The following is a 22669-nucleotide window of genomic DNA, read 5'->3' on the forward strand; positions in this document are numbered from 1 at the left end:
TTTCGAGGAGGATGAGGATGTCGTCCGCATAGGAGTAGAGAGTTTCTAGGGGGGATAGATGAAGGAGTTTCAGAGAGGACATGTAGATGTTGAAAAGGATAGGGGAGAGGGGTGAGACTTGCGGGACTCCACATTTCGGCTTCCAGGCGGGGGATGAGGAACCGTTTGTGTTAACGGTGTAGGAGCGGAAGCGTAGGAATTTCGAGAACCAGTCAAGGACTGTGGAGCTAATGCCTATTTCGGAGAGTTGGAAGATTAGGATGTCGTGGTGAACGACGTCGAAGGCTGCGGAGAGGTCGAATTGAAGAAGAACAGCAAATTTGTTGTGAGAATGGAGTTGTTGTACCTTAGAGATTAGTGAGGCCAGGAGGGATTCGGTGCTGAAGTTGGGTCTGAAGCCGAATTGGTGGGGTAGGAGGATAGAGAAACGTTCTAGGTAGGATGAGAGTTGGGTGGATATGATGGATTCTAATAGCTTGGTTAGGAGAGGGATATTTGCTATAGGACGGTAGTTAGTCCTCCAGTCATACTGGAGGACCTGGCATGTTGGTGGAGGAGTTCCCATAATGCACTTTAAGGAATAAGATAAGTTCTTATGCATCTTCTATTTATTATTACTAAGTTTGCACAAAAACTGCTGCATTTGCACTTTATATATAAGAAGAAAAAGTAAAAAAAAATATAGAAAAAAAGGATCCATTGAAGATATTGGTTCATATTATCCTTCTATGACCTCTAAATAAAGGAAAGTGAGCCCTCTGAGGATTCTACACACTTTAGAAAAATATTCAGAGGTTTATAAGATAGTACTATGAATGTTTATGTTTTGATATGCTGGGAAGATTTGGTGATCTATGAATATTTGAAAAGTCCCAGATGAAGTTTAGCCAAATAGCGAACCTTTGAAAGAGGTCAGCAATAAAAAAACGTAACTACCGCTGCACACGTTATCGCCACGGACAGAAGAGGTCTGTGATGGAAAAGTTCTCTTACTTTTTCTTTCGTTAAAACACATCAAAAATAAGACCAAATTACTAAACTCGAAAAAACATAGAATAGAAAATAAAAGATGCAAAGCAGGAAGGCAACAAAAAACTGAACAGAGTTCCGTGAAAACAAACTTCTTTTCTCGGCAGAAAATGAAGAACTCAGGGGCTCATGCTGGTGTCGGGCAGAAAGGCACTTGTGCATGCGTGGTACAGACAGTTGCAAAGTTTTTAAACTTAAAGTGACAGTTCACTTGTCAAACTATCTGTACCGGGCTTCGTGAATGACGTCACCCATATGTGAGAATATGCTGCCCGGTTGTTCTAGGATAAAAATAATTTATTAAATAAAAATGTATTAGCACATCTTATCTTACCGTTTTACAGTCAGGCAGGGCTCACAAATGAATCCACCTAAAATTAAAAAAAATTCTTTATTCACACTTTTATGAAGTGCTAGTCATACAGAATCTACTATAATAAAACGTTAAGCGCATATGCGCACTCCTACCTGCGTGTTCCGTGATCCGTATGTCCGTGGCAGGCAGGAGTGCACATGCACGCTTACAACAGCCCCACACAGTAAGGAAGGCAGTTCGTCCGTCATCGGCCCCACCCCGGCGCACCCGAACCCCCGTTGACCCTCCATAAACCTCCCGGCTCCAGCAGCGTCCGCAGCACTTTAAACACGCTGCTTCATGGCCTTCTACTGCCGATTTCCTCTACCGCGTCTGATGATATCATCAGAGACAGAGACGCGGCAAAGGAAATCGGCAGTAGAAGGATGCGAAGCAGCGTGTTTAAAGTATTGTGGACGCTGCTGGAGCCGGGAGGTTTGTCGGTCGTCTCGCGGTGGAAGGGTCGGCTGCGAGGGTCAGTGGGGTCGGCTGCATGGCGGCAGTAGTGGGGGGGGGAGATGGAAATATGCTGCTCAACGGTTCTACTGCACAAGAGGGATGGGAGGGAGGGGGGATATAAAAATGCCGGGTTCTACTGTACAGGGGGAATGGGGAGGGGGTAGAAATTGAAAGATGCTACTCAATGGTTCTACTGCACAGGGGGATGGGAGGGAGGAAGTCAGGCAGGCAGGCTGGCTTTGGGGGTGGTGGGGAGGTCAAAGCCTGGAAGGCAGTGAGGGGGACATAGGAAGGAGGCATTGGGGGCACTAAGGACATAGGAAGGGGCACTGAGGGCACTAAGGGAATAGGATATAGGGGGGCACTAAGGGGCACTGGGGGAACTAAGGACCCAGGAAGGAGGCACTGGGGGTACTGTGGACACAGGACAGAGGCACTGGGGGTACTGTGGACACAGGACAGAGGCACTGGGGGCACTAAGGACTTAGGAAGGGGTACTAAAGACATGGGAAGGAGGCACTGGGGGCACTAAGGACATAGGAAGGAGGCACTGAGGGCACTAAGGACATAGGAGGCACTGAGGGCCCTAAGGACATAGGATGGGACACTATGGAAATAGGAAGGAGAGACAAGCAGGCATTGCGCAACAGAGAAATACAGACAGGCAGGGAGACAGAGACAGAAAGACAGACAGACAGGGGGCCAGGGAGAGACACAGACAGAAAGAATGACAGACAGACAGCATCCAAGGAAAGAGAGACAAAGAAAACCCCCCCAGACAGACAGACATCTACTCTAGCACCCGTTAATGTAATGGGCTTAAACACTAGTAAACCATATTTTACAATAAATTAGCCAAAATGTAGTCAGATTATAGCTTATCTGAACATTCTTTGACACTATTCTGTAAAATTATTCTATGTACATGATGTTCCCTTTTATATCAAAAATTAAACTGAGATTAGTCAGGCTTCTTCATACTTTGAAAAATATGACTTTTTTGCTTTTAGCACCATCTAATTTGTTAGCAGTTAATAGACAGTACTAACCGAAGTCTACTCTCAAAGTGGAAAATCTTACTGTATGTAGTTTCTACTATAGTCTTGCTTTCTAGGTATGTACAATTCTGGAGACTGCACCTTCAAAAAGATGTGTACAATTCTGGAGACTGCACCTTCAAAAAGACATAAACAGGATGGAGTCAGTCCAGAGGTAGGCTACTAAAATGGTCAGTGGTCTATGCCATAAGACGTATTGGGATAGACTTAAAGATCTCAATATGTATACTCTGGAGAAAAGGCGGAAGAGGGGAGATATGATAGAGACATTTAAATCCAAAAATATCAAAAAATGTCACTCACCAGCAGTGGGCTACCTCTCTAACATCCAACATTGAAATTCAAAAACAGATGGGGAAAAAGCCTCAAAAATGTTTTTAACATGCAGCAATCATTGATGATTCACAGCTGGCATTCTTTTCTTATCACAGGCAAAAAACTCACACCCGCAGCACAATGTAAAAAGATCTAAAAGGGAAAACCCCACTACTATGAACATGCGCACATGCACTCCAGCCCCAGCCTCACCTGCTTTTCAAAACCCGGACAAAGTGCCAGGTTTTGAAAAGCTGTCCAGACATGTCCTCTAAAAGAGAGGAAATCCGGACGTCTGGTAATCCTAAGTTTACTTCCATAGGTTCAAGTACCTCTAAACTCTGGTGTATAGACTTCCATGTCCTCCTCCATGTAGCAGGACTCTACTGGGCTTGGCTACTCTGCCTCTTACCACTCCAGAGCTTCTTCCTTCTGCTCCTGCTTGGCGTGGAGAGCCTTCCAAATATGCTCCTCCTGGGTTGCCCCCTCCTGTGTGTTTGAGCTAGCTTTTTGTTTGTGTGTGCCCTACCCATACCTGCTTGGAAAAGGAGCAAGTTGTGGTGCTCTCTGGCTCCCTCCCTGGCTTTTTGAGGCACTTTCTTTCCCTTTAGTGACAGAAGTATTTGGGCTTCTGCTCAGGATAGGCAGCTCTGGGTTTTGACAATTTTAAACTTTTAGGTAGGAGAGACTTTCTACCTTTGGGTAACACTGCTGCTCTGGGTTTAGAGGCGACACATCGGGATCTAGAGCAAGAAATGTCAAAAAGCTAAAGAGCTCCTACTACTACTAATTTCTATAGCGCTACTAGACATGCACAACACTGTACATCAAAAGAATTCTATCCCTTTTATCATCTTGGCCACTCTTTTTTGGACCTTTTCTAATTCCTCTATATCATTTTTGAGATACGAAGGAGTAAATGGTGACCTGGTTGACATCATATATCTAGATTTTCAGAAGGCATTCGACAAGGTTCCGCATGAATGCCTACTTCGAAAAATTGCGAACCATGGAATCGAGGGTGATATACTCACGAGGATTAAAAACTGGTTGGTGGATAGGAAACAGAGAGTGGGGGTGAATGGACAATGCTCAGACTAGAAAAACATCACGAGTGGAGTGCCGTAGGGTTCGGTGCTCGGACATGTGCTCTTCAACATATTTATTAACAACCTAGAAATTGGCACGATGAGTGAGGTGATTAAATTTGTGGACAATACAAAGTTATTCAGAGTAGTGAGGACACAGAAGGATTGTGAAGACCTACAAAGAGACATAAATACGCTTGAGGAATGGGCTGCAAAATGGCAAATGAGGTTCAACATGGATAAGTGCAAGGTGATGCATGTCGATAACAAAAATCATATGCATGAATACAGGATGTCCGGAGCTATACTCGGAGAGAACCCCCAGGAAAGAGACTTGGGAGTACTTGTAGACAAGTCAATGAAACCGTCCGTGAAATGTGCGGTGGCGGTGAAAAGGGCATGTAGAATGCTAGGAATGATTAAGAAGGGGATCTCAAATAGATCTGAAAAGGTTATTATGTCGTTTTATCGGGCCATGGTACGCCCCCACCTGGAATACTACATCTAACACTGGTTGCCGTACATGAAAAAGGACATAGTACTACTCAAAAGGGTCCAGAGAAGAGCGACAAAAATGGTTAAGGGTCTGGGGGAGTTGCCATACAACGAAAGACTAGAGAAACTGGGCCTCTTCTCCCTTGAGAAGAGAAGACTGAGAGGGGACATGATTGAAACATTCAAGATATTGAAGGGAATTAACTTAGTAGAGAAAGAGAGACTGTTCACCCTCTCCAAGGTGAAGAGAATGAGAGGGCACTCGCTAAAGTTAGAAGGGAAAAGATTCAGTACAAACGTAAGGAAGTTCTTCTTCACCCAGAGAGTGGTAGAAATTTGGAACGCTCTTCCGAAGGCTGTTATAGGGGAAAGCACCCATCAGGGATTCAAGACTGGAACAGAACATATGCAAGTAAGACTAGAATAGAACATACGCAAGTAAGGCTAGACTCAAATAGGGCACTGGTCTTTGACCTAAGGGTCGCCGCTTGAGCGGACTTCTGGGCACGATGGACCACTGGTCTGACCCAGCAGCAGCAATTCTTATGTTCTTATGAATGCAGTAATCAAGGTGAGATTGCCCCATGGAGCAATACAGAAGCATTATAACATTCTTAGTCTTATTTATCATCCCTTTTCTAATAGTTCGTAGCACACTGTTTGCTTTATTGGTCACCACCACACATTGCGTGGAAGGTTTCTGCATATTGTCAACGATGACACCTAGATTTTTTTCTTGGGCGCTGACCCTTAAGGTGGACCCTAGAATCTGGTAACTATGATTTGGGCTATTCTTCCCAATGTGCATCACTTTGCATTTGTCCACATTAAATTTCATCTGCCATTTGGATGCCTAGTCATCCAATTTCCAAAGGTCTGCCTGCAATTATTCAGAGTCCGCATATGATTTAACAACTTTGAACAGTTTAGTGTGATCTGCAAATTTAATCTCCCACTCATTGTTCCAATTTCCACCAGTCCCAGTACAGATCCCTGTGGCACTCCACTATTTAGCCTCCTCCATAGAGAAAAATTGCCATTTAACCTTACCATCTGTTTTCTGTCCAATAACCAGTTCCTAATCCAAAACAAAGCACTGCCTCCTATCCCATAACTTTAATTTTCTCAGGAGCATCTCATTAGGAACTTTGTCAAAAGCTTTTTGAAAATCTAGATATAGTACATTAACTGGCTCGCCTTTATCCATATTTATTCAGACCTTCAAAGAAATACAGCAAATTGGTAATGCAAGACCTTCCTTCGGCTGAACCAATGCTGATTCTATCCCTTTAAATCATGTTTGTCTACATGTTCTGTAATTTTATTTTTTATAACTCTTTCAGCTATGTTTCCCAGCACTGAAGTCAGGCTCACCGGTTTGTAATTTCTCGATCACCCCTAGAACATTTTTTAAAACTTGGCATAACATTAACCATTCTCCATTTTTCAGGTACTACAGACAATTTTAGCAATAAGTTACAGACCATTAGCAGCAGATCATATGGTCTGGCATGTTTGAGTTCTATCAGTATCCTGGGATATATGCCATCCAGTCCAGGTGGTTTATTATTCTTAAACTTGTCAATTTGGCTCAGTACGTTCAGAAAAATTAGCCGTCATTCTAGCTTTGAAACAGTTAATTTACAAATTTGCAGAATCCTGAAAAAATCCAGACAGTTTCTAATCTAACTTCCTGAGTACATCTGACAGGGCCCTCTAAAACCGCCTAGTTTGCCTGTGCTTTAATTCTGTCCTGAGCGTAAAGGACAAAAGCTTTATCCTGATAATTTTGATTAGCTGTATGCAACAAGAGACTTAACTTATTAAACTCCATTGCAAATATAATTAAAGTTATGAGGTCTGACAATTAAGTTCGCTAATTTGCCTCAGTGCGCTTATATTAGCAGCACTGTACAAACAATTCTGTAAGATTTTACAACCTTGGTATATCATTGTCTCACGGCTGTGTTTGTATCAATGTGTGGCAGTGCCTTGTTGAGAGGCGTTCGTTATTATTTTTATGTGCCATCGTGAGAATGCTGGAGCTTGGATTAGAGTAATGGACAAACATTAAACTTCTTGTTAAACTTGGCAAGAGTGGAAGTGAAATCAAGAATATGTCTGCCCAAGTTAGTTAGTCCGTCCATAGTCTGTTATTAAGACATGTGGGAAACCTCTGCTTGTCCTGGATTGGTAGCATGGAATGTTACTACTCTTTGGGTTTTGGCCAGGTACTAGTGACCTGGATTTGCCACCGTGAGAATGGGCTACTGGGCTTGATGGACCATTGGTCTGACCCAGTAAGGTTATTCTTATGTTCTAAGTTTATGGGAATAATTCCATGAAGAAAACGGCAGTGCCCAAGTGGATTAAATGTTTTTCTGAGGAGAAAGCATCACTGATGAAGAAAGGTCAGGGTGGCCAGTAATGAGCAAAACTGATGAAAACATGGCAAAAATTTGTCAAACTATACATCAAAATCATCGGCTGACTGTGAGAAGCATAGCACACCAAGTAAACATCAATAGAAAAACAGGAAAATAAAAATGGTCTGAAGGAACTCACCAATGAACAAAAAAGCAAAGGAGAGTTGAAGTTTGCCAAGATCTTTTGGAGAGGCAAGACTATGTTTTGGGCCGTGTTATCACTGGTGATGTACAAAAAACAAAAGGAATTGACCCTGAAATATCTACAAAAAAGAAAATCCAGAGAAAACAAAAAAAACTCTTTGGAGTGACGATGTTCTGCGTTTCGACAAAAAGTAGTGGCTCACTTCCGGATCACCACACAATTGTTTCCCACGTACTCACCTTTATAGGACCCCCAGGGACCCCTGAAGAAGACTTTTTGTCGAAACGCGGACCGTATTGGGTCTTGCATCCCTAGTGGACTAGGTCCTTTAAGGCTCTTATGTGGATGATTTATTTTTATGTGGATGGAATTATTTTATGTGGATGATTTCAGTGTACCTTTGGAACTTTGACATTTTCAAATAAAGTCCATTTAGGAACATCGTCTCTCCACAGAGTTCTTTTGGTTATCACTGGTGATGAAACATGTGTGTACCAATACAATTTTGAAACAAAGTGCACAATGGAAGTCAGCAAATTCTCTACGACCAAAAAAGTACCACCAGTCCAAATCAAGAGTCAAACGATGTTGCTAACCTGTTTTTGATATCAGAGGGATTGTTCTTAATGAATTTGTATCAACTGGACAGTTAACCAAGTTTACTATTTTAAAGTGCTGAAAAGGCTGCATGAAAAAGAAACAAAAATGACCTGAACTTTTCGCCAACAACTCATGGCTCTTGCATCACAACAATGCACTAGCTCACCCAGCACTGTCTGTGAGGGAGTTTTTTTTGCCAGAAAACAAATAATTGTGTTGGAACACCCTCTCTATTCACCTGATCTGGCCCCCAATGACTTTTCTTTACCTGAAGATAAAGGAAATATTGAAAGGAAGACATTTTGATGACATTCAGGACATCAAGGGTAATATGACGACAGCTCTGATGGGCTTTCCAGAAAAAGAGTTTCAATATTGCTTTGAAGGGTGGACTAGGCGTTGGTGCATAGCTTCCTAAGGGGAGTATTTTGAAGGTGACCGTAGCAATATTCAGCAATGAGGTATGTAGCACTCTTTCTAGGATGAGTTTGCAAACCTAATTGTCAGACCTCATATTCTGATTATATTCCAGATGGACAGTTTTCAGAATATTAAACCCTCAGGGGCTAAATTACAGTGGATCTGCAGTGCCTTGTAAAAGTTTTCACATCAATGTACGTTTTTTACGTTCATATTTATTCACACTAAATACCTTCTGACTGAAGAACTTCAAATCTTCCAGGACCCTAAAATATACAGTCAACAAACACAATAACATTACATTTGGGTAAACCTTCATCCACATTTCTCTTATCATAATCTGTCCAAAAGAATATTGAGCAGAATGAAATATCTGGAAATATCCTTGATGTATAACAGTAAAATGTAGAAGAAAGATCCCTCACTATATCAACAATTAAAGGGGCCCTTTTATTAAAGCTTAGCATATGATAATAGACATTTGCTTGCGTTAAATACTAAGAAGCCCATTATATACCTGTGGGCTTTTTAGAATTTAGCACATGCTAATTATGTTAACATGCTTTAATGAAAGGGCCCCAAAATATTTTTTGGTTTAAAATCTATACAGAGAATGAGTTGTAAAATCTCAAAACAATGGTCATCTTGGTCATTTGTCTTAAAATCTCAAAAATGGATAATAAAGTCTTGTAATTACTGATTTTATAAGTTTATTTTTATATTTTAGGGAAAGCAATGTGGTTGCAATGTTAGTCTATTTGAATAGGCAGAAAAGAGCATCCACAAACAAACCACAGGCAATTTCTTTTTACTAGATAAACATGATAGTCTAGTAAACCAGATCACAGATGTTGTAGCTCAGGGGTGTCAAATTCAAATCACATAAGGGGCTGAAATCTAAAACACAGGCTAAATTGCGGGCCAAATTTTTTATTAAGATACTTAGGGCTCCTTTTATTAAGGTGCGCGACACGTTTTAGCGCGCACAAAATATATGCGTGTGCTAAACACTAACGTGCCCATTATAAGTCTATGGACGCGTTAGCGTTTAGTGCACACTAATATTTAGCGTGCGTTAAAACGCGAAGCGCACCTTAGCAAAAGGAGCCCTTAGTCTTAGAAATATAGATCCTTCCTCATCCTGAGATACCATTCCAGCAATTCACCTCATAGATGGTACCATCTTTAATCCCAACTTTATTTAAATAGTCATGCTAGGCATAGGCAGTGGAACACTTTTTTGTTTGGGTGGGCCAAAACCTCCACCCCAGACCCCACCCCCCTAATAGTACTAATTGTAATACAATTTTTTCCATTCATTTTTCATATATACACACAATATAATCTTATTAACAACACATAATGGTTAACCACACTGTACGCTTCTCAACATTCATTTCTACCAGAACACAGATAACCTCTATGCAAATACAGGACTACAAACTAAAAGTACTAATACATACAAACAAAACCCTAAGATGCAAGACTCTGTCTGCATGCAGTACAATCCCAGAGAAATAGAAACAAATGCATATCTTCCTGAACAGTGCAAAATATAGACAGCAGATGTAAATTCTCAAAACTGACACAATTCAATCACTAAATTGAAAATAAAATCATTTCCCCAGCCTTTGGTGATTTTGTTTTTCAAACCATCTTTCCCAGTCTCTGGCTGCACTTCCTTATGTCTGTGCTCTTAACTGTGTATCCAAGGCCACCTTATCCATTTGCTGTTTTTCTCTCCTTTACTGTCTGCCATACATCCATCTGAGGGCATGCCATATTCACTTTAAAATTTTGTGTTAAATAGTATATTTTGAGCCATTGTGGATCAGTGAACTCTCTGTTATGATCTATTGACTATTGCTGCTCTTGGTTTGCATACATCCATTTTTAGCATTAACTTTTAACATTCTCTTCCATTTTTCTGCTTTCTTCTCAAAATGTATCTACTTTTCAATGTTTTCCCTTCTCATCTATCCATGTGTACCATCTCCTCCCTCTTTCTTCTTCCCTATTCCCATCTATCCATAAAAAGTACTTCTTCTTATCTCTTCCCTGTCGCACCCATTGCTGTGCACCATCTTCTCCCTCTGTCTCCCCTTTCCCTCCATCTCTGTGCACCATCTCATCCCTATTCCATGGTCAGACAACTCTGTCTTCCCCCTTCCCCCCTCATATGGTCTGGCATCTTTCTCCTCTCCTTCCCATAGCCTGGAATCTCTCTCCTCTCCCATGGTCTGGCATCTCTCTCTCCTTCCCTCCCTCTTCCCGATTTCTAACATCGCTCTCCTTATCTCCTTTCCTTTCTGCAGTCTGGCATCTCTCTCTCCCCTCTTTCCCTTCCATCCCATGGTCTGGCATCTCCTCTTTCTCTCTCCTTCTCATTCCAGTGCTCTGACATCTCTCTTTTTCCTCCTTCCATCACCCTTTTCCGGAATATGACATCTCTCCATTCTTTGAGTCATCTCTCCTCCCTCTCTCCTCTCCACCACTATCATGTCCAACAATTCTCTCTCTTCCCCATATATACCATCTCTCTTTCTCTCACACTCCACACATCTATGTCCAAGAATTTTCTTTTTCTCTTCCCTTACCGGCAGCATCTCTCTTTCCCTCCCTTCCTAACCCCCAGCCCTTGCAGCCTCTGTCCTTCCCAACCTCCTCCCAGCCTGTGCAGCATCTGTCTTGCTTGCTTTCCCAACCCCCCTCCCCCACAGCCCATGCATCATGTTGTTCCCTCATTCCCAACCCCAGCCCTCCCCTCTCAGCTGTATCCTAAGGTATGACAGTCTCCAGTTCCTGACTCCCCCACCTACCACCTTCCTGCCACTGAAATTTAAAATCTTCGGGCAGCTGACACAAACCCAGCCTCCCGCCGTTGGCCTGCCCCAGAAGTATTCTTTCTGCACTTCCTCTTCTCATATAGGCTGCAGAAAGAACACTTCCGGGGCAGGGCGACTGCGGGAGGCTAGGTTTGCATTGGCTGCCTGAAGATTTAAAATTTCAGTAGTAGGGAGGTGGTAGGTGGAGGAGGAGTCAGGACTCAAGGAGGTTCCTAGAGAGTGTAGTGTCAAGCGTACAGTCACCGTGGGCCGCATAAAACGGCCAAGCGGAACGGATTCGGCCCGCAGGCCTTGTGTTTGACACATGTGTTGTAGTTGATACCTTTTTATTGGATTAGCTGAATATTTCTTTCTAGATCGGGGGTGTCCAACCTTTTAGCTTCCCTGTGCCGCATTGGCTGAAAAAATGTTTCTGGGGCCGCACAAACATGCAAACGCTGCAGCAAGAAAGAGGAGGGAGCCGGCAAGACGGTAAACACCCGGGGTCAGCAGAGGAAAACACTGCATCGCCCTTGACCGGGGCCGCACAAAATACTTCACGGGGCCGCATGTGGCCCTCGGGCTGCAGGTTGGACACCCCTGTTCTAGATCTTCATTTCTAGGTGTTCATGTTTAAAATATATTATCTTTTGCAATGTATTAGTTAGTACCTATATTTGACAGGGTGACATGGATTTGTGTAGTTTATTTTTTATGTAGTCTGAGTGCAGTGTATTTATTATACACTGGGAAAATTATCAAATGTTTGAGGCCTGCAGTCTTAGCTCAAATTTAATGTCTCTTAGCTATTTTTAAAATTAATGCTATTAGGATATGAATTATCACTTTAGTTTAGTTACTGTGTAGGATTTTATGAGTGTGTTTAAGAACGTAAGAATAGCCTTATTGGGTCAGACCAATGGTCCATCATGCCCAGTAGCCCGTTCTCACGGTGGCCAATCCAGGTCACCGGCACCAACGCACAGGACATGCCGGTGCCGGTGCATGAAGAGCTGTCCTCCTGTTCACTGGGCCTTGAGCATCTGCGCATGCTCAAGGCCTTAGTTCCTGCTCTCTCCGAGATTCTCAGAGATCTCGTAAACCGAGGTACCACTGTATAAGACTAATGTCCATTTTATAGGATCCTTATTTAAGTGTAAGAATGTGAGAACACATAGCTAAAAACATAATAGCCATACTGGGTCAGACCAATGGTCTATCTAGCCCAGTATCCTGTTTCCATTGTTATATCTGCTGCACGCCTAGGTCGGCCCACCTCCTGCCCTTTCCCCTCTTCTAAAAATACCTCTTTTCTCTCTGTGCTTTTAGAGGCACTTTTTAGATGGTTTTTTTTTTTTTTTTATTATGAGCCCCATAGCGAATAAGGAGAAATCGCGAATAACAAAAAATACGAGATTTGCGGTTTAAGTTGAAAGCATTTATTGCAACTTTTGAATAACACAGTGCTGTGCTGTACATTAAACATGAGTGAACTGGTATTGTACTGTATAGAGTACTGTACTGTACAGTAATTATCTCTTACTCATTAGGTGTCTTCCTCCTCATCACTGGGGAACAGCGATTTTATCTTTAAATGCTGGGAATCAGCTATTTTCTCTGTACTGTATAATCATTGGTAATCAGTGATATTCTTTGTGCAATTTGGAATCAGTGATTTTTTTTGTAAAAGTTGTGAATCAGCGATTTCAGTGATGTAATTGGGGGTGGGGAGGAGCCAGCATACTAAAAACCGTGAATATGGAGGGAGAAGTGTAGACAGTTTATTGAAAAAGTCATATATACATAATAAAGTTAGATCCGGATTTCAGAATCTAGCTCACTGGAATGCTATATTGATCCTCAGATGCACCACTCCACTTTCAAAAAATAGAGAGTAGAACAAACCGCCGCGATCTTTATTGGGTAAAAACCAGTGGTCAATACGGATGGCGTTGATAAAGTTAGGTAAGTCACATACATTTAACATATTTATGGATAGTTGGTAGTATTTTGAACATTTTAGGATGTGTGCCCTAATAATAGGTTGCGTTTCTTGTTAGGGACCCAGCCTTGAGTAAGCGTTTCATCGTGAAACATGTCGGCAAAAGAAGTCCCTACAATGACCACAAACTAAAAGATAAGTTCACCTTACAATGTTTTTCTAAATTATTTAACACTTGTGAAATAGAAAATGTTATAAAATTAAAAGTGATAGATGTACAGTTAAACATATAGATGAGATTGATCCAGGGAAGATTTTGCACATCAAGCTTAACGTTGTGATAAAGTTTGAATGTGGAGTGGTGCATCTGAGGATCAATATAGCATTCCAGTGAGCTAGATTCTGAAATCCAGATCTAACTTTGTTATTTTCATAGGTATTGAATGCTATATAATAACTGAGTGCCACAAATTGATTGACTAAAATATATGTCAGTATGTTACACAGGTCATGCTGTCTGTGACTCTTGTCCAATCTGTGATCAGATGGAAGAATCTGCGGTTTTTCATAACCCAGTGAGCAATCAGAGATACAAACTAAGACATGTGACTAATCGTAAAACAGAATATATGCAATACCCTGCCCATGCCAAAAAATTTATGTGGGATATACCTCGCAAAGACTGAATATATGACAAATGACCATAAGAGCAACATTAACAAATGCTGTATGGGGGCCCCTTTGGTTAAACATTGTGTTCAAATGCATCATGATTTTTCTGATTTAAGAGTTATAGTGCAAGACTGGGTAGCCCGGGGAAGAAAGGAGGGGATCATTAAAAAAGTCTTGCAGTGGAAGCAGCGCTGGATTTTTATATTAAAATCACTGGAACCTTTTGGATTAAATACTGACATCGAGTGGTAACATTTTTATTGAAGAGTCTTTGTAGTTTTTGCAGACTAATAAGCTGGGGTTCACTGATTGGATGTGCCCCTGATTAGCATCTTTGACATGGGGGACAAATTTTTCCCCTGTCCCCAAAGGATCTCATTTTCCTGTCCCCACAAGTTTTGTCGCTGTCCCTGTCCCATTCCCGCAAGCTCTGTCCTCATTTGCACAAGCCTCAAACACTTTAAAATCATGTGTTCGAGGCTTTTACAGTTAAGGAAGAGCTTACAGGATGGGACAGGGACAGGGACAGCGACAAAACTCGTAGGGATGGGACGAGGAAACTGAGTTCCGACGGGGACAAATTTGTCCCCATATCATTCTCTATTTGTAATGGAGACGTCGCCATTTTGCTTGCAGTTGTGATCAGTTATAAAGTTAAAGTGAGCCGAAAAAGTCATGGAGTGAATTCCATGATGCAGCGTCAAGGAAGCCACAAAATGTTGGCCGCATCAGAAAATGAGCAGCAATGTAGATACAATGAGAAGGAATCTTCTTGTTGAAGATAAGTGAAGTTAACATGTGATTTTTGACCTATGCATGACTTTAGATACTGGATGACTGACTGGCTCCATAAAAACAAAAGAAAAAAATATTCCTTAGAATTATTGGATTTGGGGATTTGGAAATGTATAACATATTTATATGACTTGAAAAGAAGTAAAGTTAAGTAATAATTTGGAGGTGGAGGTTTGTATGCCAGTGATTGAAGGAAAGAGCATATTGGACAACTTGAGAGTTGTGAGCTCTTGTTCTGAGGCTTTTCCTACCCTTCCTTTAGCAGTGAGGTCTCCAGACATATGAGTGGAGTTTACAGCAATTGTAGTACCAGTGTTGAACATTATTAACACAGGTGGCCATTAATACAAAAATCAGAAAATTACCTATTTTTACTTCTGCACTACAAATGGCCATTAGAGCACAGGAAAGACTTTACTAAGGGCACACTAAGGACCCCTGAGAGAATTAACCCATATAATTATGAATTCATTCATTAAAATAAAGGCAAAATCTCAGAAAATATCTTTTAATTTCAAGATAGAATAGGTTCTTCGACTCACCTGGACTACAAGGGACACAGACATCAATATTCAAATACAAGTAGTTTAAGCAGCTTGTGATATACAGCTTTACATAAACCTGCTACAAAATATCGTTACACAGAATAAAGCGATATGGTTGCCATGTCAGTCCATTTAAACGTACATAGGTATCAGGAAAAGGGGGGGGGGGGAGGAACAACTTTTCTGTTGCTTACTGCTGCGCTGTCCCAAGAACCAGATATAACAAATACCTGCACTCAGACTCATTTTGCGAGACCGAGAGTAACAAATTAGAAGATAGAATACAGCGTCTGAGTAAACTGCTGTCCCACCAAATTAACCTCTTTTTTCATTCGTTTGTTTTTCATTTGTTTACCTGACTACAACTGACAACCAACCAACACGCCTCCTTTCTCCCTCTGGATTTCTGCATTCTACTCTCACAACTACCGGTAAAGGAGCGTGAAACCAACGCAACCCTCTTTTGCGCAGGCGCACAAACAATTACGTCACCGTCTGTATAGCAACCGCTGCGCTTCTATGTAGTTAGTGATTATATGTAAATATCAATCCTCCTTGTTAATACTCATACCGTAACTACAAATATTTCCAATCGGTACACCAAGAAAATGCAAAGGATTCAAATTAGTATTTCAAAGAAAATGAACACAATTGCATTTAATTTTATCAACAGGCTAGATGCTCCACAACTTACCCAAGAAAGCTACTACAGTACAGTACAAAGCAGCAATTGATCTTCCATTTGCCATTCGAACTACAAGTGCTGTTAAGAAAGCAGTTTATTTAATACTTCTTGTGTGGCATTGCCCATCATTATATCAACTGTTTTATTTCACTAATCTATTTTGTATCAGCTTAATTTTTTGAATGACATAGACATGTCTGGCTGAGTTTACCACTGCCCATAGTACTTATAACTCATAGCTTAGACCAAACTGCGGCCAGGATTTTCAAAAACCTGCGTTAAAAAATGATGGTCTGCTAACGCAACCGTTTTCATAGCAAATCTAAAAAACAAAGACCTAGAAAAAAAACCCCACGAATGCAAATGAGGTCGGACAGCAGCAAAGATTAACTAAATTTCCCATTGCTGGTGATAGCGATGGGTACATATGCAGAAAAAAACGCTGTCAAGGGGGAAAAAACCCCCACAACAACAGTGAGAGAGATGCCCACACTCCTGCTGCACTAACTGTAGCGACCCGACCACTAAAATACCCCACGCAACCCTCTCGCCACTAACCCGACTGCCCCCGCCTCAGGAGAGATGCCCACTCTCCCTCACTTTGAAGTGACTCCCCTCCCTTGTCTCTGCGCCCCTGTCCCAGGGTCGGATTAACCAATAGGCTAAGTAAGCATGTGCCTAGGGCCCGAAATTGTCAGGGGGGTCCGATGAAACAGAGGACTCGGTTTGTTAGTTTTTTCCCTTGGCAAAGCAGGCCCCCCGGGAAAGATCGGCAGCGCTGGGCCCCCCAGGAAAGATCGGCAGCACTGGCCCCCCCGAGAAAGATCGGCAGCGCTGGGCCCCAACCCCGGGAGATCGACAACACCGCCCTCCCCCGGCATTGCCATCAACCAACCTGATTAAGTGACGTCGGAGCGGTTGAACCGGCAGACACAGTCATCGCGGGACCTTGCAGCAACTCTTTGCATCTGCCAGTCCACCCCCTCTGATGTCACTTATTCAGGTTGGTTGATGGCGATGCCGGGGGAGGGCAGTGTTGTCGATCTCCCAGGGGTGCCCAGCGCTGCCAATCTTTACGGGTGGGGGGCAGCACTGCCGATCTCTCTTGGGGGTGGGAGGCCCAGCGCTGCCGATCTTTCCCAGGGGGCCTGCGTTGCCAAGGAAAAAAAAAACCAGAGTCCTCTGCTTTTTCAGCTGGCCCCTCTGACTTAGAAGGGTGGTGGAGGGAGAGAAAGGGGGCAGGGTGGTATGGAAGGGTGGTGGAAGGAGAGAAAGGGGCAGATCCTGATGGAATTGGTGTGCAGGGGAAGGAGAGAGATATAAGGGGAAGGATACTGGATGGAATTGGGTTGAAGGGAAAGAAAGAGGGCAGATGCTGATGGAATTGGGGTGCGGGGGAAGGATACTGGATGGAATTGGCGTGCAGGGAAAGGGGGAAACATAAGGGGGATGGAATTGGGTTGGAGGGAAAGAATGGGGGCTGATGCTGATGGAAGTGGGGGGAAGGGGGAGGAGAGAATGAAATTCCAGACCATGGGGATGTGGGTGTGGGAGAGGGAAGGGAAGAAGAGGAGAGAGATGCCAGACCATTGGAGGAGGGAATGGAAGAAGATGGATTCCAGACCAATGGGAGTGAAGGGAAAGATGGAAGGGGGAGGCATACAGTTTCTGGAAGTGTCACAGAAGCACAGAAGATGAAAGGAAGAGATTGACAAAAAGATGAGGAGAGCTGAAACCAGACAAGACAAAGGTAGAAAAAAATTTTCTATTTATTTATTTTTTTGTTGTAGGGGACATGCATTGCTGTTTCTGTGGTGTTGCCTTGTATGCAGAGTCCAGCATCTTGGTGGTTTTATTTAACCTTTGTCTATGTATTTATATTTTATCCCCCCTTTTACAAAACTGTAGAGCATTTTTTTAGTGCTGGCTGTGGCTAAAAACCATACTACAGTTTTGTAAAAGAGGGAAGCGGTTAGTTTGTGATTACATATTCCATACTAGGCGAAGGTGTTTTCTGTGTTCTGTTTGTATGAAAGACATGTTTTTTTGTTAGCATTGACTAGCCTTGTTTGACGAAATGCATCAGGCATGGTTCTTGGGAGCACCTTGAGTTAACCTGATTTGAATCTCCTTATTTTCGGCCAATCTTCTTTTGTTTCACGTTGGATTCTTTGGTGGATTTTCGTTGCAAATTAACATACATGGAGTTGAACGTACTAGAGGAGTTACAGATTTGGTTATTTATACATACATATGGGTTACAGTTGGTTGATGCAGAGTGAGGCAGTTGAGAAGCGTTGTAAACTTGGTTATTAATATAGACTTATATTTCAGATAGTATTACTGCTTTATAAATATTTGAACACTTTCATATATGCATGGAAAGGGTTCAGTGTTAAATTCCTGGGTAAGTAGGTGGGAAGGGAAGGAAGGGGGATTTGTTCAGAGATGTTTGGGGGTTGCATAGAAGAAAAACTGTGCACTGGTGTACTAATCTTTGTTTGTTTTGAATTTTTTTTTTAAAAAAAAAGAAATACAAGTGGAAATAAAGAAGTAAAGAAGAAAACAGATAAATGGGCGAGGTAGGGGCAGGGCAGGGCCAGGGGGCCCAGTGTACTTGTGTGCCTAGGGGCCCTCGAAGAATTAATCCTGCCCTGCCCCTTCCCTTTACCTCAACATAGAGCTGGAGGGATGTGGACATCCTCCTCCCAGCTGCTGCTGCGTGATCTAAAATGGGAATTCCCCTTCCTGGTTGTGAGAAAAGGCACTGTCCACAACAAGATGAGTAAGACTGAGAGACTTTGAGTAAAGTAAGCAATATAATTTATTTACATTTTGGGCCCAAAATGGGTGCCCTATATGCACAGAAATTGGCATTCATTGATTATATGGTCTGTACAATCTTTAGTTAGCCCCTCCTGCCTGTCTGCTCATTGGGTAATAATAATAATAACAGTTTATATACCGCAATACCATTAAGTTCTATGTGGTTTACAATAGATTAAGCGAGGTACAAATTGATTGAATTTAAGAGGGGGGAAGAGGAGAGTTAATAGGACCGGAAATGCGTTGTTGAGGAGAAAGAGATTAATAGGACAGAGGAATCACTATGGAGGAGAAAGAAGATGAGTGGGTCAGTTGTCTAGATACTTTAGGAACAGTTGAGTTTTTAGATGTTTTCTGAATTCCTCATAAGTAGTGGGCAAAAGTAGTTGATCTAGGTCTTTTACCCCATAATGCTGCTTGATGTGAAAGAAGGTGTTCATGGTGTTTTTTCAGTTTACAGTTCACAAACTCTCAAATCCTTCCCACCTATTTCCTATCTCTCCAACCCTTATAAAAATTATGGAAGGTTTAGTAAATATCCAACTGTTAAATTATCTGGAACATTTTTCCATCCTGCATTCAGGATTTAGACCATTATATAGCACAAAGACAGTGCTGGCATCTTGGTAGATAATGTATGTAGTCTTGTGGCAATGCTTTGATTTTGCAACTGGACTTGAGTAGTGCGTTCGATCTTGTGGATCATGATAAATTGTTGGAATGTCTGGATGATATAGGTATACACGGCCAAGTTTTGAAATGGTTTGAGGGTTTTCTTAAATTTAGAACTTATCAAGTAAAACTTAATAATGAGCTCTCAAACAGTTGGAGTAATCCATGTAGAGTACCCTAGGGGTCTCCTTTGTTCCCATTGCTTTTTAATGTTTATTTGGCCTCTTTGGGCAATTATTTAGTTATGCTGCCGATATTACTATTTTAATCCCTGTTTATACTTCTCTTTCTCAAGTAAATTAAACTGTAGTAGAGATCTTACAGATAATTGAATTTTGGACTTCAGAATTTAAATTGAAAATTAATATGGAAAAAAACAAGTTTTTCTTTGCATCACCAAATTTTAAATGAAGATGTTATATCAATTGTTGCAAATGATACAACTTATAGTATCCAGTCGACTATAAAGATACTTGGCGTAATTTTAGATTGTACTCTTACAATGAAAAATCAGGTTAACTTGTTGGTTCGAAAGGGCTTATATACTTTGTGGAAACTAAGAACTATTAGAGCATATTTTGATGTTAATTCCTTTCAATTGCTGGTTCAATCACTTATCCTTAGTCAGTTAGACTATTGCAGCATTGTTCATCTTGTTGGTACCCAGAAAACCTCCATAGACTATGCATAATTCAGAATGAAGTAGTCAGACTGATTTTCAACTTGAGGAAGTTTGACCACATTATTGATTCTTATCGTCGACTGCATTGGCTTCCAGTTGAGGCGCGGGTTAGGTTTAAGCTCGGCTGCATTTGCTTTAAGGCACTAACAGGCTTAATTCCTGAGTATCTCATGGAATCTTTTATTATTACAAGTTCTAAACATCTTAGAAAATCGCATCCACTGTTTTCATTCCCCTCAGTTAAAGGATGTAAATACAAGAAATTTCAGGAATGACTGCTATCTTTTCAGGCAGCCTCATGAACTAGGGATTTAACTCATATATTTACATTTCCAATTTCATACCAACAATTTCTGTCGTGCCTTAAAATCGTATCTTTTTAGGGAATCTTTTGGAAGTTAGAATCTGGATCCTTATTCATTTGTATTACTAATTTTTGAGAACCACATAGAACTTAATGGTATTTGCGGTATACAAGTGAGTTTTATGTTATGTTATATTTTCAGCTGCCCATATTTGGGCACTGTTCCCTCCTTTCACATACTCACCCCTCACATGACATGCTTAGACCATCCTTTTAAACAATAGTCCTAATGGTAAATCCTGCTGATACCTCGATACAATGTTCATTTGACTGTAGGCATTGTATTCAATGTCTCAGGAATGCCCCCTCCCATCCTTTGAGTCAGCAATACTTGTTACTTGTATGTGCACAGCGTTTAATAAACTCCTTCTGGAATTTTACAAATACAGTCAAACCTCGGTTTGCTAGTAACGCGGTATGCAAGTGTTTTGCAAGACGAGCAAACCATTCTTGCAAATCGTGCCTTGCAAACCGAGTGTTGACTCGATTTGCGAGCCCCCACCCCTGAGAACTGCCATCGCACCCCCCTGCCCGTGAGCCCCCCCCCCCAGAACCGGCATCACCCGCCCGCCCAAATCCAAACCCTTATCACGATCTGGCACCGGCACGCAGCACCAACACAAAGGATGTGCTGGTGCCGGAAGAGCCTGCCGCTTGCCGCTGATCTCTGCTGGGCTGGACCTTGAGCATCTGCGCATGCTTAAGGCCTTCTGGCTCCCGCTGGCTCCGTGAATCTCATTAGAATCTTGGAGAGAGCGAGAGCAAGAAGGCCTTGAACATGTACAGATGCTCAAGGCTCAGCCCAGCAGCGATCAGCAGCAAGTGGGAGGCTCTTCCGGCACTGGCACATCCTGTGGTTTGGTGCTGCGTGCCAGATCACGATAAGGATTTAGATTTGGGCGGGTGGGCAATGCCAGTTCTTGGGGGGTGGGGGCTCGCAAATTGAGTCAACACTTGGTTTGCGAGGCACAATTTGCAAGAGTGTTTTGCTCATCTTGCAAAACACTTGCATACCGCGTTATTAGCAAACCAAGGTTTGACTGTACCGGTAAAATTCCAGAAGGAGTTTATTAAACACTGCGTGCACATACAAGAAACAAGTATTGCTTCTGGAATGAATTATGCTCGCAAACCAAGGTTTCACTGTATTTCATTTAGTTTTCCATTACCATTTTATTAATATTTTCTTTATAATGTTACCTCTTTAGTGACATTAGAATTATTATGTATAAATAATATTATTAGAATTATATGTATAAATAATTTCTTTATATTTTCTCTGTAGTTATCTAACCACACCTGATTAAATGTTTTATAGCCTATGCAAGTAACATACAATTTAAGTGTTCACCCCCTCTGTGTTATTCTGCAGTAATTAACACCATTAGAAAATGTTAGTAGCAGGGAGGGGCCTGAGGCTCTGACTAGCCCAGGTTGTTTAAGGCCCCTCCCATAGGAGGCCCATAGGAGGGGCCTTAAACAACCTGGGCTGGGTTGTGGCGGTTAGTGCAGCAAGAGAGTGGGCATCTATACTGCTGTGGGGGAGGGGGAGGGGTACTTTCTAGCAGTTTCTGACATTGTCCGTCACCCCTTGGACCATTCACTTTTTTTGTCGCCAAAAGCCAATGCCGCTTTTTGAAAATGGCTCGGCATTTTTAAAAAATCCACTGGAGGGCTCATTTCATTGTTGAAGAGCCCATTTGCATGTCAGTGGCAGCATAGGTGTCAGAATGGGGGATGGGCCCACAGGGGCCATGGTCTCCCCAAAAATTGCCCGTCCTGTGGGGGAATACTTCTAGCAAGGCTGGGAGCAACACATTGCTACCGGCCAGCGTGCCTGCTGGTCGGCAGTTCTGCCACGCCCCTTTGTCAGCATCCACTCCTCCCGCCCACCGCGTGTCTATCTTTAATTTCTTAGAAAAATGCTGTGGTCCTGGTGTCTGCTCTCCACTGCGGCCAGCCTTAGCGGAAACAGGAAGTTGTCAGAGAGTGTGGGCTGCCTCTCTCTTTCCCCACTCCCTTTGCAGCAAGGGAAGGAATGAGAGAGAGAGAGAGAGATGGTGGATAGTGAGAGAGGAAGACATTGCACATGGGGGTGGAGGAGAGAGGAAGAAATGCTGTGCACTTGTGCAGTGGTGTGGAGGGGAAAAGAGTGTGCTTTGTGTAGTTTAATTCTCTACACAGTATTCGCTATGCAGGCAAACTGAGAAAATCCCTTCTCTTCAGAATGACAGGTCTTTGGAACGACCTTACTACCCCGCTGCGAAACCT

At 42.3% G+C, this 22669-nt stretch overlaps 1 protein-coding gene across 19 annotated transcripts in view; it reads right to left on the reverse strand.

Annotated features, from left to right (window-relative positions):
- The window catches only part of ERICH2 (glutamate rich 2), a 120334-nt gene extending 104045 nt beyond the window's left edge, over nucleotides 1-16289 (reverse strand). For 4 of the 19 annotated variants that reach the window (XM_033947349.1, XM_033947336.1, XM_033947351.1 and 1 more), the window contains exons 1-4: nucleotides 15525-15617; nucleotides 8623-8656; nucleotides 2893-3017; nucleotides 1364-1400 (exon numbers count right to left, since the gene is read on the reverse strand). Coding sequence is in view for 4 of the 19 variants with exons in the window: in XM_033947353.1 (XP_033803244.1) it covers nucleotides 1364-1400; nucleotides 8623-8656; nucleotides 15525-15581 (128 nt within the window). In the remaining 15 variants the exon portion in view is untranslated. Of the gene's footprint in view, nucleotides 1-1363; nucleotides 1401-2892; nucleotides 3018-8622; nucleotides 8657-15166; nucleotides 15288-15524; nucleotides 15638-15863 lie in introns of those variants that run through there. The other 15 variants (XM_033947350.1, XM_033947337.1, XM_033947346.1 and 12 more) reach the window with 13 other exon arrangements.
- Nucleotides 16290-22669: the final 6380 nt, after the last annotated feature.

This window comes from Geotrypetes seraphini, chromosome 5 (genome assembly GCF_902459505.1).
Source record: "Geotrypetes seraphini chromosome 5, aGeoSer1.1, whole genome shotgun sequence".
In the NCBI taxonomy this organism is placed as follows: domain Eukaryota; kingdom Metazoa; phylum Chordata; class Amphibia; order Gymnophiona; family Dermophiidae; genus Geotrypetes; species Geotrypetes seraphini.